The sequence below is a fragment of the Botryllus schlosseri genome, chromosome 5 (assembly GCF_051294905.1).
Source record: "Botryllus schlosseri isolate E-star chromosome 5, Bs_hap1, whole genome shotgun sequence".
Lineage (NCBI taxonomy): Eukaryota > Metazoa > Chordata > Ascidiacea > Stolidobranchia > Styelidae > Botryllus > Botryllus schlosseri.
Window position 1 is genome coordinate 8,740,485 of NC_137240.1, and position 16,273 is coordinate 8,756,757.

The 16,273-nt window shown below is 40.8% G+C and overlaps 1 protein-coding gene across 1 annotated transcript; it reads left to right on the plus strand.

Annotated features, from left to right (window-relative positions):
• Positions 1-410: 410 nt before the first annotated feature.
• Positions 411-14,189, plus strand: LOC145438906 (uncharacterized). Its single transcript, XM_080316296.1, has 11 exons — positions 411-658; positions 8,754-8,927; positions 9,083-9,316; positions 10,013-10,128; positions 10,193-10,305; positions 10,546-10,659; positions 10,935-11,034; positions 11,095-11,215; positions 11,340-11,435; positions 11,764-11,934; positions 13,472-14,189. The coding sequence occupies exons 1-11, from the start codon at positions 527-529 to the stop codon at positions 13,742-13,744; spliced, it is 1,644 nt and encodes a 547-aa protein (XP_080172422.1). The 5' UTR covers positions 411-526; the 3' UTR covers positions 13,745-14,189.
• The last annotated feature ends 2,084 nt before the right edge of the window (positions 14,190-16,273 follow it).

The following is a 16,273-nucleotide window of genomic DNA, read 5'->3' on the forward strand; positions in this document are numbered from 1 at the left end:
ACGTGCTTTTCAATGAGAATCCAATCGCTCAAGTCTATGTTAAAGTGTACTCCATAAACGTAAATCACGATTTTTATTTCTCCAAACAAGCGAGGCCAATAATGCAATATCTATCGATCAAACTAATTAACAATGTGACGTCATAGATTCGAACTGACGCTTTCAGTCGTTGCAGCCATCCACAATAGCTATTATTGGGTATTCCAATCGTGCGATTATATAGCACTATAGCAGCGGTGGTTTCACATAAAGCCATACTGTACTATACGGGGCGTATATTACTTGACAACCAGCACAAGCAATCTACCATCTGGCGTCGTTCCAACGGCAGACTATCAAGCGATGCAATAAATGATGAGAGCTTCGACAAGCGATCAGTCACTTCCGGGATTCTTCAGCGCAACAGAAAATTCGAGTCTTCTGCTCATGCACGGCTGACAGGAAGTCGTAGACAGATTGATGGAAGAACAGACGTCCTAATCCAGCAGTTGCTAACTGAATAGATAGTACGAAGGTGGGCTGGAGTATGGCGATGTTTGACGTACTATCGGTAATATTGCTCACGAATTGTGTGGCAGTTTTAGGGGAAATTCCAGCCGGCCATCTCAAGCCTTTCGGCTATCATAGACCGCCGAGCGTGCCAGTCGATCAATTCACGGTAAGAATGTTAGGATATGCGTAATGCCGATGTATTTTATATTATTCGAAAAGTTCTTCGGGTTTCAACAAACGTTTATCATGAACGTACTTCTGAAAGCGTTATTCGAATGGTTGCGACAGTTGGCGGCAGTGTTAAAAATAGACTCACCATTACATTTCCTGATATACAAAGTGTGAATTCGACATTTTCTTTATACTTGATGATATACTTTCATGTAACATTTACTAAGCATATATCACTTAGTTCTTATGCATGTAGCCATGCAACAGCAGGCAATCGGGCGCGCGCACCACATAGCTCCGTAACGCAGTCCATTGTTATGCTTGTCGACAATCTGTACAGTCTACAACAGTGATTCCCAACCGCGGCCCCCACTAGCCTTCTTGCGGCCCCCACAAAAATATTGAGAAATCGATTTATGAAAAAATCTGGAGTTTTTCATTAGGATTGCAGGAAAGTTGTGAGTAGACGGCTAAGATTACGTCACTGCTGTTTCAATGCAATGTGCCCTAACATTCCAGTTGAACGAGCAGTACCTATAGATATAGGTATAGGTATAGGTATTGACAGGACCGTAACTGCCGCACCCCAAGCCCCCCAATTGGGGGAGCGAGATAAAAGATAACCAAGATACAATACGCAAGATTTATAGAAGTGGGCATATCGGCGTTGGCCATTACCGAGCCACGACGCACGGAGACAAATAAAGTTTTAGGCCATGTAACATGCAACTCCAAGAAGTGTGCCAGAACGATCGGCAGCGAGAAAACCTTGACCGAAAAGGACTGCCCTTACGCTGACCGATAACTTCGTTATGTATATACAAAATATACATAGGTATAATTGACCATAGGTTCCTAAATGACTGGCGCCGAATATTCCTGTCTTGGCAATCTGAACCTCACGAGACAAATAGGCTACCATCCCGCAGGGAAGAATTATATGCCAATCAGAGTTGGATCAATTGTAATTTGTAATTGTAATTGAATGTAACTAATTACATTTTTCAATGTAATTGTAATGTAATTGTAATTGAAGCATTTTTATTTTGTGTAATTGTAATTGTAATTGTAATTTGACAAAAATGTTGCTCAATTACAATTTCAATTACATTAAATTGCTATTGAGACCTGACAAGCACAACATAAAACAATTGACTTATAATGCATTCTCTTTAAATGAACGACAAGGAATTTGGTGGATCCATTCGCGGAAGCCATTGACCGCGCCCTTGCGGGCGAAGTTTTTTATTTATTTTTACCGCTATGCTGGCCTCGGCTGCCATTCCATACAATTTTTAAATTACTAATCAACCGATGGATTCGCAACACGTGGCTCACGATTGAATACGCCGAGAAGCGAACTGCTGAGCCGGCTAAAAGCAGCAGAATTGATAGTCCCATAGCTGGCGATCCAAGAGTCGAAATTTGATATGTATGGTCCTAATCGAAAGCTAGTGTCGCACTGATTCCGCAATAAAAGTATATTTCCAGGCAATGGTACCATCCCAAAATAGTCGTGAAAGTCTGGGAATCGGCATTGTTCTGAACAATCGCTATGGGCGTAACTGGTAATTGTTGTGGTCATGCTGCTGCAGCGCTCTCACTTTTCACAACAGTCGGCCTTAAACAGCTATTTTGGAGCAGTTACATTGCCCTGACGAGATTTTATTTTGTATTTTCGGAATTAGTACATCAATAGCTTACGATGAAGACCAGATGCATCAAATTTGGACGCATGGATCGCCAGCTCTAGGACTATAAAGTTTGCTGGTTTTAGCCGACTTTTCAGTACGTTTGTCGGTGCATTCATCCGTGACTCACATCTTGCGCATCTATCCGTGGGTTGGCATTCTACAATACGATTTCAGATCACGATGATGCATCGTTATTTCGTCTGGCTAACTAACCAGACCACTGGATATTATATAACGTCTTATCTGACAAAGCACGGTTTTGTTTTTACTCCTCATCCTAATTCCTACGTCCCTCGATAAAAATAATATTATTTCTTTAATTATATATTATATACGCAAATCCAACACATGCATATATTATAATACTTTTTCAACGACATACTGCACCCTATCCGCAATCCTAACCCATAGGAAATTAGGTAAATAACATTTTACATTTCCAATTACGTGAGCCATAATTACCTAGCATACAAAACACGCTTACATCATGTCACAGTGACATCTTACATAGCATACTATGTACGCACATCAACGCATTTATTACTACACAATCTGAACTAGACTTGAATTGTTCTTAAATACGCTACGGTTGTCAAGGACCACCCGCGGTTGAATTTATGACTATTCAATTACATGTTCAACAGCAGCAATTGTAATTGTAATGTAATTGATGCATGCAAGGAGTAATTGTAATTGTAATTTGATATTTTTAGCATGGAGTAATTGTAATTGTAATGTAGTTGAAACATTCATGAAAGTAATTGTAATTGTAATTTAACTGAAATAATGTAATTGATCCAACTCTGATGCCAATGTGCATCTTTTAGTTTAGTACGTTTGGGCGATTCTATATTTTTTGATATAGCAGACTGGCGGTCACGAAATAACATCATGTAACGAAGTTGTACCAACGGGTCCGCCCGTCCGAATATGTTTAAATATGATTCACCGGCCCTACAGTTTCCAAGACACCTCACTCAGCTCTACCGGTAAATCTGATTACGTGAGCAGAGAGGACAAGTAATTGATAGCAATATATATGCAATTCCCGATCTTATTGACCTATTTTATTTTGAATTATCGAAAATTTTCGCGCTCCACGCTGGCTTACTAATCGGTGATCCTGATTTCGTGGCAGAAGCGAACAACGGGACGGGGGGTCGGTTTATCACCCTATGGGAGCTCAAGACCTAAGTGTTTTTGGGGGCCTGACGAAGTGCTGTTTCGTTCCTGCCAACGGGCATACACCCGAAGATGTTTAATTATTATTGATTGGTCCTATACCTTTTCAAACACAACTCATCGGTTCAACCGGCCAATCTGATTACGTGAGCAGAGAGAGGATAAAAATTGATACCAATATATATGCAATTCCCGATTATATTGACCGATTCAATCGTGAAGTATAGAAATTTTTCGCACTTCGCGCGATTAGTCGAGAGAAGCTGCCTGAAACGGACACCCGATTTAGAGGATAAATAGCGGTAAACAGCCATCTAGCCTGAAGGGGGTCTGGGGGCTTCGATGTTCGGTTTATCACAGGGCTGTGGAGTCGGAGTCGGAGTCGGAGTCGGGGTAATTTTCGCTTGATGGAGTCGGAGTCGGAGTCGGAGTCGTGAAAACTATAATAGCTGGAGTCGGAGTCGGAGTCGGTGAGAAAATACGGACCGGAGTCGGAGTCGGAGTTTGTGAGAATGACTATGACTTCGACTCCGACTCCAACTTCTCTATCATGAAAACATTTGCTTTCAAATAGTTTCCAATAGAATTTTTATGTACCACCAATCACTGTTATTATTAACCATACAGATCAGTCGCGGCCAGCCCGTGGCTCGCAGGCCAAATTTGGCACACGAGATGGTTAGGTGTGGCCTGCGAGGTAATTCTCGAAATTAATTATGACTTCAGGTACAATTGCAAGGCCAACCCAAATTCGATTAGCATGACGGCGAAATTTGATGATAACTAAAACAACAGTTCTGACGCATTGACGTATCCAGGGGTCAGCCATATTTATCCCAGATCTTCGTATATGACCATGAAGTAAAACTTTTCATAGCAGATTTATTTGACTTGAAATTTTTCTCGGTACTTCGCATGATTCATTGTCACTAGATTTCTTGCATTCAGTATTTGAGCCCCCTTCTGAAAATTATAAATATATATTTTTCACAGGATTGAGTCTAACTATATTCGCAATTAGGAGATACGGCTTCGCTTGTGCACTCGCAGCGAGATCGTCGACAAAATATTTGCACAAAATGATAGAGGCATGTTCACTGATACCGTCGATTTTGCTATGTCTAAACTTCGAATAATCCTGTCCTTGCCAAATGAGCCCAGTGGTATACAGATACGACCTCCAATGTATGTTAGCGACATATTTATTGATATAGCTATAGCCTGATTCAGTCGTTATCTTGCTAAAAAAATCTCGCGCTTCGTGCGACCAGGGCCTGATTGTGCATTGCACTGTTGCATGATATATTGTTATCAATTTTAGAGCGTATTAATATAAGTCTTCTTTGCAATGTTACCTAATTCGGTTCCCTCCTATCGACGACAAAAAAAAGGTTATCAACATTCCAGTTGCCCGCGCAATGGTTCGTAAATCTCAGGTGTCCCTTTCGCCATAAAAGTTGCCCACCCCTGATATAGATAAAATTAGACATTACTTGCAAATTACAATTCAGTTGCAGAGGGAAGAAAATTGCAAGATGCGTTTTCGCGATGCAGTCAAAATTGATGCGATTTTTGGAATTATACCATGATACTGTGACAGAGAAAATACATCGGCTGGTTTTGTAAAATTGTAAAAATGATGTAAATATGACCAAACGATGCTTCCCACTTGACAAAATTAAAAATATTTGTAGTGCAGCTTAGCTGTTTGGGTCGAACAAATGATTAAGAAAGACTGCAAGTCCCATTCCTTGAATACTTGTGTGTGAATACTATGTCTATATGTAGACTAGACATAGGCTATGGTCTTTGACTACTTAACTAAATTCCATTTATGATCAATGTCTATTATTAGTAGTAAAAGTGTTTGTGCTTGTAATCAGGATAGTGTGCAATGACAAAATTAGTAAGTTCAATTTCTTTATTGGTTACTGAGTCATACACAAGAGCTACACTTGGATTTTGTATCTACATTTTTATTATACAGGATCGGATATCTGCCATATTTGAATGATTCATACATTTCAGGATATTAGAGAGTCCATGTTATAAAAACTTGAAATAAAGATTTGCTAAATATCCTTCCTGATTCATGTTAATTGCATAGTGGATAATTCGAGCTGTGCCACAATGAAACAATTTTGCATGCCACAGTGAATCATATGATTGCATATGTTTAATGGTTGTATGATAGTCATTCAACCGACAAGGTGGCATATAATTTTCGAAGTAAATTGGTAATAATGCTGGAGTCGGAGTCGGGAGTCGGAGTCGGAGTCGGTACGTTTAAAGACCCAGGAGTCGGAGTCGGTACATTTAAAGACTCAGGAGTCGGAGTCGGAGTCGGTGCATTGAAAATGTGTGGAGTCGGAGTCGGAGCCGGAGTCGGTGGTAAAATTTACCGACTCCACAGCCCTGGTTTATCACCCTATGGGGGGCCCAAGAGCAACGTTTGGGGGGGGTGGCCTGACGAAGTGCTGCTACGGCCCTGGGTATTGATAAATAATTTACGGATAGATGTGCAACAAGTGACTCACAATTGAATACGCTGAGATGTGTACTGCTTAGCCGGCAAAAAGCAGCATTATTGGTAGTCCTATAGCTCGCGACCCAAGCGTCCTAATAATTTGATATGTCGGTGTTTATCGAAAGCAAGTGTCGCACTGATTCCAAAAATACGAATTGAAATCTTGCCAGGGCAATAAAACTATTACGAAATAGCCAGCCAAGGTTGATTGTTCTGAACAACGGGAGCGCAGCAACACCGTGGCCAATGGCGTCAAGCGAATGATCGGAACAATGTCAATTTTCATATTTTGGTGACTATTTTGGGTTCCTTTCATTGCCCTGGTATTTGTGCGGCCCCGACCGTACTCTGAAATTCTAAATTTGGCCCTGCCACCGAAAAAGGTTGGGAACCACTGGTCTACAAGACAAAATAAGGCTTATGTTATTTGCTGGTGTAGGGTAACATTGATATTGTTATGATAATAGTTACTAATAAACGAAATGGAATGTAAATGCTCGAATGAGACCGAACCTATTCCTATAAAAACGATGACTCCATTCAACGATTGCGTGGTATAGTCTGCGCATTGTCACACGTAATGGCGTCTACCGCAAACAGTCAGATTGCACCTAGTTCCCAGAATCCGACTTCCTGTGAAATGTGACTTTCTTAATTTTATGAGGCTTTGTCATATACCACGGAAGAAGTGTACGCCCAGTTGGTATAGAGGAGGCCAATCTACATGCGCGATTTGGTCCGCGATGCAATCCTGAGTAAATGAAACATTATTGTATGATCCACCACATTTCAATATAAAATGTATATAATATTGTTTCAAAAAGCAGATGTCCATGATGTTTTATGTCACATTATAGCCGCCCGGCGACAGAATTTCGTTTTCAAGTCACCATAAGTAACTATTATAACTATGACAAACACAGACAGACCGTTACATCCAGATTAAATTCTGACAAGGACAAAAAGTGTGTAGTGCCTAATGCAGAATGGGAAGGAATGCGGGAAGCAAATAATGAACCGAATGGTAGTTATTCGCAGAAGCGAAAAGGCCAAGCTTTATCCTTTGTTTTGTATGCAAGTTGCATTGCTCAGAGGATTGACAGAATGAGTCATTGTCCCAACTTACAAGAACCGTATGCTTTCAGACTAGGGATCGTTCGTTCGTTTTATGAATAATTCCATACAGTTGACCGCGGCAAACGATTAGAGCACCATAAGGATAGGTCGAGATGAAGTGCTAAAGCAGTGGTCGGTAACCTTTTTTGTCCGAAGAGCCATATTGGCCTTATTTTTTAACATTTTACCTTCTAAAGAGCCATACGTGTCAATTAGCTGTTACGTCACAATTGAAAAGTCCTGACGTCATGGTAGCACCAATTCGAACTCAACTATACGGGATTTGTCGTGTGCGCCACATTTTCTCTGTAAAAACTCGAACTAATCATGCTGGTTGGCATACTTGAGCATGCGAAACTTGAGTTACGAGAACGTAGGCTCGCCGTGATGACCCTTTTAACTGTGAGAACCCATATGATCACATGCGCATCAGGCGGAGCCAAACATGGTCACTACAGCAATGGCCTGTCCACTATAAGCTGTTAACGAAAATTTTGAAACCTTGAATTATTATTGGAATGTTCTATTGATGTTCATGGATGACTAGATTTTGAACATTTTTCTCCCAAATTCACACAATTTGCATTTTATTGTTCGAAAAAAGCGCGAAACGAGAGGTAAGGCACAGACGGGTCAAGCCTCACCATTAATAACACAATTCATCGTAAATAGCTTAGAATTTATTACAACTGATATTAATCCAATGTAACTGTCGCACTGATTCCGAAAATCTAAATACTGATCGACTTCTCAATACTCAAAATATTCGGCCGTAACATATAACGTTGCGCTACACGCCTATTTTATCGCCGGTAGAGCTACTTGCCAATCAAGAACGTGGATAGCTATGGCGTTGTTTGTAATTCGAGTTTGTAATTGTGAATGTCACGTTCACGGCAGTTCATTTCGCGGCGTAGATCAGGAAGACAATGTGTATTTTAAAACTGCGTTGTCATATTGGTGTCGTTATGTCTGTTATTCTCGTTAATCAATAAACGTATCGCGCAATCCAAGATTTCGAGTTGGGTTGGCCACATCGAATTTGCGATGGATATTGGTCGCCGGCACGACATCAACTTAAATTTGAGGATTTTTAAAAGAGTTCGAGCCCATAAACCTGAAGACGGCATTGCCTTTACCTCTCAAAGACATGTTTATACTGCCACGGCAATAATTATTCTGGTCGTGATGAAAATTTACTAACAAGTCGCTACAATATTGATCAATTCAGTCAAGAATAAATATTTGGCAAAGAGCAATATCTTATACCCAAAAGAGCCATCTATGACTCGCGAGCCATAGGTTCCCGACCACTGCGCTAAAGACTAATTCAACAGCGAACACTCACTTTGTCATGCAAGATATTCGTGAAACACATGCTGACAATCCCGTGTACGAGGTACAGGAACAGGTGGCAATGATTGCATGTCATCAAAGGTACGAAGCGCGCCTCGTATTCGTGCGAGCCATGGGAGATATTAATATTTCAAAAACGTGACCTGGTATAACGCAGCACTGAAGTAAATTGATAATCTACCAACGCTAATGTACACTACTATATTTTGATACAGGTAGGCAATGCTCCGAAACCCGTGGAATTCTACGAAAAATACGTAAAGCCAAGCAAACCAGTCATATTTAGAGATGTGCTCGTCAATAGCGATGCGTATCGACTATGGACGGACGAGTACGTGAGACATAACTTTGGGGAAATGGAGGTCAGATTGGAAGGCAAGAAGGAGAAGGTATGTTGATGGAATATTCATATGAATCGATGGTAAAGTATCAGTCTTTAACCTGCAAATAATTCCCGCCAAACCACGCATTCACGTTCACATTCAATTCGCTACAACTACCCAATATATTGGCATACTAGTAATACTTGGAAATAATATTTCAGAAGCATATGCCCCCGCTTGGAGAAACATATCTTGGCCGGGACAACCTGAGACATTTCGTGGACACCTATCACCAGAAAGGCAACAACGTGTATATCGTGTCCGACTTGCCGTCTAAGATGTACAAGGACATGGGAGTAGCCCCCTCTTTCGGGGCCTGCGGTGAAATGTCACGCAGAATAGTTGAGGTTGATATCTGGTGGAGTGGCGGCGGGTCGTCCAGTATCATCCACAAGGTAAAGATAATGTGAAGCGTGTGTGCCGATACAACATGTTGTTATTATACTTATATCCTAAATTTCACCAGCTTTGTTTAACTTTTGCTTGTATTTTGGACAAAACTCCACTATCGGACTATTTTTGCGGACCATAATTTGAGTGTTTTTGAGAGAGAGAAAGATTGCATATACAAATTTGTATATCGCAGGATACGAACCTACGGTAAACACTGTATGATCGATACTATATAGCAGACTTGGACGTGGATAATTTTAGATGATTAGACTAATTGCATCAAAATGCCGATAATATAATTATAATCTAACTTGAGAAATTTTTCTATGCTCCAATTTTAATCGTAATCTAATGTCTGGTTTTTCTAAAACTGTTACAGAAGATCTGTATATATTGCGAAACAAGCCAAGTGTATAGACATTTGCCATTTCCAAGTCCACGAAAATCAATGTTATATTTCGTTTGCTTATTCAATAATACCAATTCTGATCCAATTTGGAAAACAATGTGTAGCTATAATTCTAATTCTAATCTACTTTTAAAAAATATGTCTGATTACAATTCTATTTATAATCTAATTTGGAATAGCTCAAAATTTTTTAGTTGTCCAACAATGTAGCATCTTACCTCCAAGACGCTCTCATCAAACACGAGATTCAAGTGTGCTTATACCTTTATCGGGCTCTTAAACATTTTAGGATGCATTTAATCAAATGAACTGCCTTTTGAATGGAACAAAACATTGGAAACTAATTGAATACAAGTACGAGAAGGATATTTACAAGCACCCGGAACCGGAGAACGAAATAGGAGGGTAATCATTTCGTAGAATTCTGCTTATTGATATGCTATCTTCAACTCTGATATTCGACGAGCAGCTTTTCGGATATTAATCCAGAACACGTGGACTTGATAAAACAACCGAAGGTAAAAAATGTGGAATGGTCAAACATAACGGTGTACGCGGGAGATTGTTTATTTTTACCGAAAAGTAAGTTGTTGTTTTCATTAAACAACCGTTTCGAATACAGACTAGTTCAAACAGCGTCCAAAAGAGTCGAAACTTAATTGAATAACATCGATTTATATAAAGTAGGCCTAATCAGTATTATGTTCGGGTATGCTCAATTTATCGACGACGTTGTTTACATCAGACTGATCTGTAATTATAATTACAGTCATAGTTGTGAAATTCTCTGTCGACAGCAAATGTATAACATCTAATTTTTAGGCTATTATCACCAAGTGAATTCGGAAGGGACGAATAACAAGGCTGTATCACTACTGTTCTCTCGCTTTGATCATGAAGACAATTTGGACTTTTCTGATTGTACAGAAAATACAGGTAAAGTCCAGCGGTTTACATTCATTTCACGGTTCAATCAGTACACCGGGGCAACTGCTGACATATCCAGCGCGACCTGCAACACACCGACAGTATCCAGTATGCTGGACCAGTCGTTTCAGATGGTTAAATTGCCTCTCAATCCAAGTGAAATTGATTAGCCAGTCGACACCGCGTCTATCCTGTACCGTGCCTTTAAGTTATCGCATGGCATTCTAATTGAATTTGCATCTACCTAATCACGAAATCATCGCTTTACATGGGCCCACTGACAGACTTCAAATCGGTGAGATCGCTCGGGGAGTTTACTGTCCAGTGGCCATTTAAAGGCAAGGGTAAAATGGTGATGGGAAATTCAGATCTCGAAGGCATCAGGTGGTACAGTTATACATCCAAAAGATGCTTAAATATTTCATAGTTTTTCTTCTATTAAAGACACATGTTCCTGGAGGAGATTGACTTTGTTAAAAAGAATGATGGGGTAGTCGATGCTGCATATTTCGACGGAGTGCTCGAAGGATACGCTGGCGATGGGATAGATATTGACACATCGCAGGTAAATGTAGCTTCTTTTCAACAATTTTGTCTTTGTATTTGTCTTACATAGCCTGCAAAATTCTTTCCAGATAACATTATGCCCCTTTTCTCATGCATTTCTAAACTATATTTGCCAACTCTAGATATTCCGGGACATGGACCGCGACGGTGACGGTATCTTGAGTGCCGATGATCTAAAAAGCATGACCACCGACGATCTACGCCATACTGCTCTCCAGGTTTGCATAAAAAGTATTGTTTATTGATTGAATTGTCCAAGGATGGCTTAGAACCTACGCAATATATATATTTGTAAGGCGGATCGCTAAGGTCGACTTGTCTCTGGTCCAAAAGACGCGAACACTTTGTTCTTCATTTGATGCAGTTATAATTATAATTAACGGAAAACTTAAACTAAAAGCAGTGGGGAGAGATCTTGAATGATGCAACGATAAACGGTACAAATAATGTGACTAAATTTATCATGTCCGTTTTGTCGCGGGAAAACGATCAATGCTTATCCGCCTTAGCACTAAATTCCAGATTATCGCACTGTTGCATTTGCAGATGGAGAGATACGAACCTTCGAATCATTACGAATACGAATACTCGATCATGCCATTCGAAGGAGTATGGGCCTTGGTGAAACTTTGCGCGAAGCAGCATAAAGAGTGGGATAAAAACACTTGGCTGAAACACTACAAACAGATCGGTGGATCCGACCTATTCGGTGGAGAGGTAGCAGATTTTCTCTATGGCGCATGTTTATAATAATTTGTGAAGGCTTAAGATTTCTCGCCGAAACCCTAGTTAATATTAGATCTGAAATGTGACTAATTATATCAGGGGTCGCCAACTCAAAACGGGTCGCGGGCCACTTTTCGAATTTCGTGCAGTCCGCGTGCCGCAAAAATGTAATATGGAGTCAAAATAGACCACACACTCTCTAGCAGCCACGTTTTCAAAGCTTCCGTCAGTACAATGCTGTTCAATGAAATCTAAAGAACAGCCCTAGTTCATGGACGACGGGCATAGTTACCACAAAGGAAGTAATAGTTTAATAAAGAAATACAAATACAACAATGGACATATCATGATCTTCAACGCTTTTCAGCGACTGCGGAATCGATATTAGGGTTACCGAGACACGGTACTAGCTGAAAGTCTTGTGAGGAATCCCTAATCCGTTCTGTAAGTGTCTTGGTCTTAGCAGTGTCTAATTAATTACACGTAAGGCAATCTGCCCATGCCCATTCATATCATCTGATTCTCCCTAGATGGCATGTTATTGTCATCGCCGAAGCCATTGCATTTAGTGAGGAATATAGTGATGTTGGTGGGCATACTTTGAAACAACTATATTTTGAAACTAAAATAAATTTCAGCATCTCAAAGTGCTTCACTTTTCGTTGTTCCAAAATCATAAATCCTATCGCGGGCCGCGTGTTGGTGACCCCTGAATTACATCATATTCATACATAACAGCTGTGGAATATGGAATCATAGTGTGAGAAAATACGAGCACGCGACACTTGAGCATGTGAATTAAGTTAACTGCAGGGTTTATGTTGAGGTTAGGGTTATGATTAGGGTTACTTTTAGGGTTCTAAGGTGATATGCTTACGGGCGCGTGCTCAACTGATGTTTTCATTCTATCGCATGTTCAAATGTCGTTCTCTAGTAATACCTATATAGGTCAGTGGTTTCCAACCTTTTTGTCCTCATTCCCCACTTCAGATTTATTCCGAGTCTTCATTCCCCACTACCCAATACTCGTATATACCCTTTAAAAATGCCCCTCCATAACATTTGGCCAGACGTTGAGCAGGGACTTGCTATCGGAAAACGTCACCAGTACGCAAGGCAATCGCCTATAACTGCTATTTAAAACGTATTGTGAACCGATACCGTTAACCCTCAAAATTTAGCGAAAGGGTCATACTGGTCGTGCTGGATGCGTTTGTGACGCCATCATTGGTAATCCAGAGTTAAAAAATGAGATTTTGTGAACACGCAATACAATTTTCGATACATACATTTCAGAGCAGTTAATTGGTAACGGTAATCGTGTATGTGTCTCCGTAAATGTGTACACTATCCTGTATATCATTTTTAACAAATGCGTCTATACCCCACCAGAAACCATTGAATTCCCCACCAGTGGGGAATTTCCCACCGGTGGGGAACCACTGTTATAAATTATGTTGATTAGATAACTTTACAATCAGCGAAAACATTAGAAGCGCCAATCTTATCTAAGATAACATACCTTTAGATATTCGGTCGACTCTCCGAAGGGAAGACCCACATCACAAGCTCACAAGTGACAGATGAAATCCTGTACAAAGCTCTGAACAAATGGGTGACATATTGGGCGCCGCAATATTCGAGCCTGGAGGCGCCTCCTACCGATTTTTCGCAGAGAACATTATGGAATAGATTGGGATTTCGTTGGCTCACGGAGGAGACGATAAATGCTGTAAGATACGGCGCGCAAGATAAACGCCTTGATAAAGAAGAAAACGACGTAAACAAGGACGAACTCTAATTAAACTAGAAGTTATTGCGAAAGGCCTATATGCATATTGAGTATTAGGTTTGGACCGCAGTGGAATATACTGCTTGATATGAGAAGCTGTACCAAAGTTGACGGTCGAATCAATGATATTTTAATGATACAAGACAATACAAAATAGGCCAGTTCTGTTGTAGGACTGAAAATTTATCTGGATGGGGTGTATCCAAATCAGCAGTTCAGCACACTTCAACTGTTTCAAATACTACGGTACAACCAATGCGTTTCACAAAAATGTTTTTCCCTGACTGAAGTTCACAGAAGTCATCATATTGATTCGGTGACCGTGAGTTTCTTCGTATTGTATCCAGTGAATCTCGGTGTGCGTGAAAGTGTCAATGTACGTACATGCGTTTCGATAATAGTTGCACGCTGCATATATGAGAGTGCTTTATTAATAAATAATTCGACAAGTCTGGCCTATAGATATCATTCTGCACACCGTCGAGGAGCATCGTAATATAGCTGTTCACAATAATTACAGATCATAAGATATATGAATTGAGGTTGGCTACTTATTTCATCCAACATTGCGCACATTAAGGGTTGGATTCCTGATATTCGATTGTCTATACCAGGGATGGGCAATCTGTGGCCGCCGAAGAAAATTTGTGCGGCTGTCGACCGGCAAATTGACTCCCGAATTTATGAGAGATATTAAATAATTTTGAAATTTTATTCGTGTTGGGCGCGATTCAATGCTAAATAATTTTAGTAGCACCCTCTGCAATCTGAGTCCCACAGTACAGATGCAAACAGCAGAGGAAAATGATGCGCCCCATACAGAACGACCAACTTTGAATTGTGAGGTTCTCACGAAGGAAATTTGTTTCTGGCACGTTTATGCGATTCCTATATGTGTACACTATAGCCTATACCGACATTTCTGATGGGGGGTCAAGAAATAACAGCATGCAACAAAGTGACTAACAACAATTGGTCCACCCAAAGATGCGTCATTAAAGGTAACTTGCCAAAATTTTCCAAAGACACTACCGCCATCAACTCCACCACTGAAACTGATCGCATGGCAGATAAAGGAAAAATATTTGATGGTAATACGTGAATTTACTAATAATGATGGCTAAATTCATTTGTGAATCCTAAAAGAATTTCGCACTGCGCGCGACTATGACGTATACCAGTAAATATTCAAAACATGGCCGCTCGCGATTTCGGTGGGTATAGTAAGCCGATATGAGAAAGTAGATCAGTCTGGAGGTCACCGAAAATGGATATGAACAGTTTACCACGGGTATTTGGGGGAGATAGCGTAGTGGTAACGATAAGCGCCCATCAATCTGACGGATCCGGCTCGATTCCCGTCGGAAGTTTATCTGGGCTCCTCTTCCCCCGCCATTGCCGTTCTTACGGCGACAAAAAAGCCCAGAAAAAGACCCGACGAAAGAATGCACTCACAAGGAATGGAAAGAACCAGTAGAAAAGGCCACGGCTTCAAAAAGATCAACATCAAAAAGAACTGTGACATCTGGCACTCTAGGCCGAGGTGGATGTTAAAAAGTAAAGGATCGCTACTGATGCGTGTCGTTCGACATCCTCCTATCTGTTCATGACATCGCATTGTGTCTTATCGCATTGTACATTGTGTGTGACTTGTTCAGATAAAGAATATAACCCAACGATATTTGATTTGATTTTAGCGCCCAGTTAGCTAATCACGGCTTATGCTCTAGAATGCGGCCGTAGGCTACATAGGCAATCGAAATGCGGCCGTGAATAGCAAAAGATTTGCCCACCTCTTGTCTATAGCTAGTATTTGTTAGTTTCTGTCCGTACCCAATACCCATGTATGCTATCGATAACATGGTAGGCCCAGTGGTGGCTTTTGGGGTGGGCGAGGTGGGCGGTCGCCCGGGGCCCCCCTGGTCGAAGGGGCCCCCTATTTGGATTATGCGCTTTTTCAAGGAGACTGACGAATAAACATGGAAATCCGTGCACCATGCAAAAATATGATTCCGTACAGATGTGTCAATCATCATCAAATCACTGCATTTGTGAAAAAAGTCCCGTATCCCGAAAATCATCACGTCTCTGCATGCGGTAGAATTACTTAGTTTTGATATAGTCTATCCTTGCACACATGCAAAACAGACATGGCCGAATCCAGCACCTGGGCAAACCTTTGCGGTGGTGAAAGATAGATGGTAATAAGCGCTGCGGAAGTTACTAATAGATACATATGAGGGGGGGCGGTAAGTCTCGCCCAGCCCCCCCCCCCCCCCCCCCCCCCGTTCGTAGGGCCACCACTGGGTAGGCCTATATGAAATGTCAATCCTGAGAATGTCCAATGGTCATCATAGGTCATATAACAGCAGCTTATACATTCTTTCGCGATTGAAATCAAAATGGTTCTTGGTCTGGCTGTTAAATCGTGAATAGCGGTATAATGGTTGAAAGGCGACAGTCGAGTATAAACTGAATATTCAGGAAGTGTCGCTTAACGTATAGAAAAATTTCACTATTCAGGTCTGATTAGTAGTT

Excerpts from the sequence above, each read along its gene's own strand:
- LOC145438906 (XM_080316296.1), top strand. The coding sequence starts at position 527 with ATGGCGATGTTTGACGTACTATCGGTAATATTGCTCACGAATTGTGTG. Across the intron at positions 11,035-11,094 it reads TCAGATCTCGAAGGCATCAG|ACACATGTTCCTGGAGGAGA; the intron begins GTGGTACAGTTA and ends CTTCTATTAAAG. Across the intron at positions 11,436-11,763 it reads TACGCCATACTGCTCTCCAG|ATGGAGAGATACGAACCTTC; the intron begins GTTTGCATAAAA and ends TTGCATTTGCAG.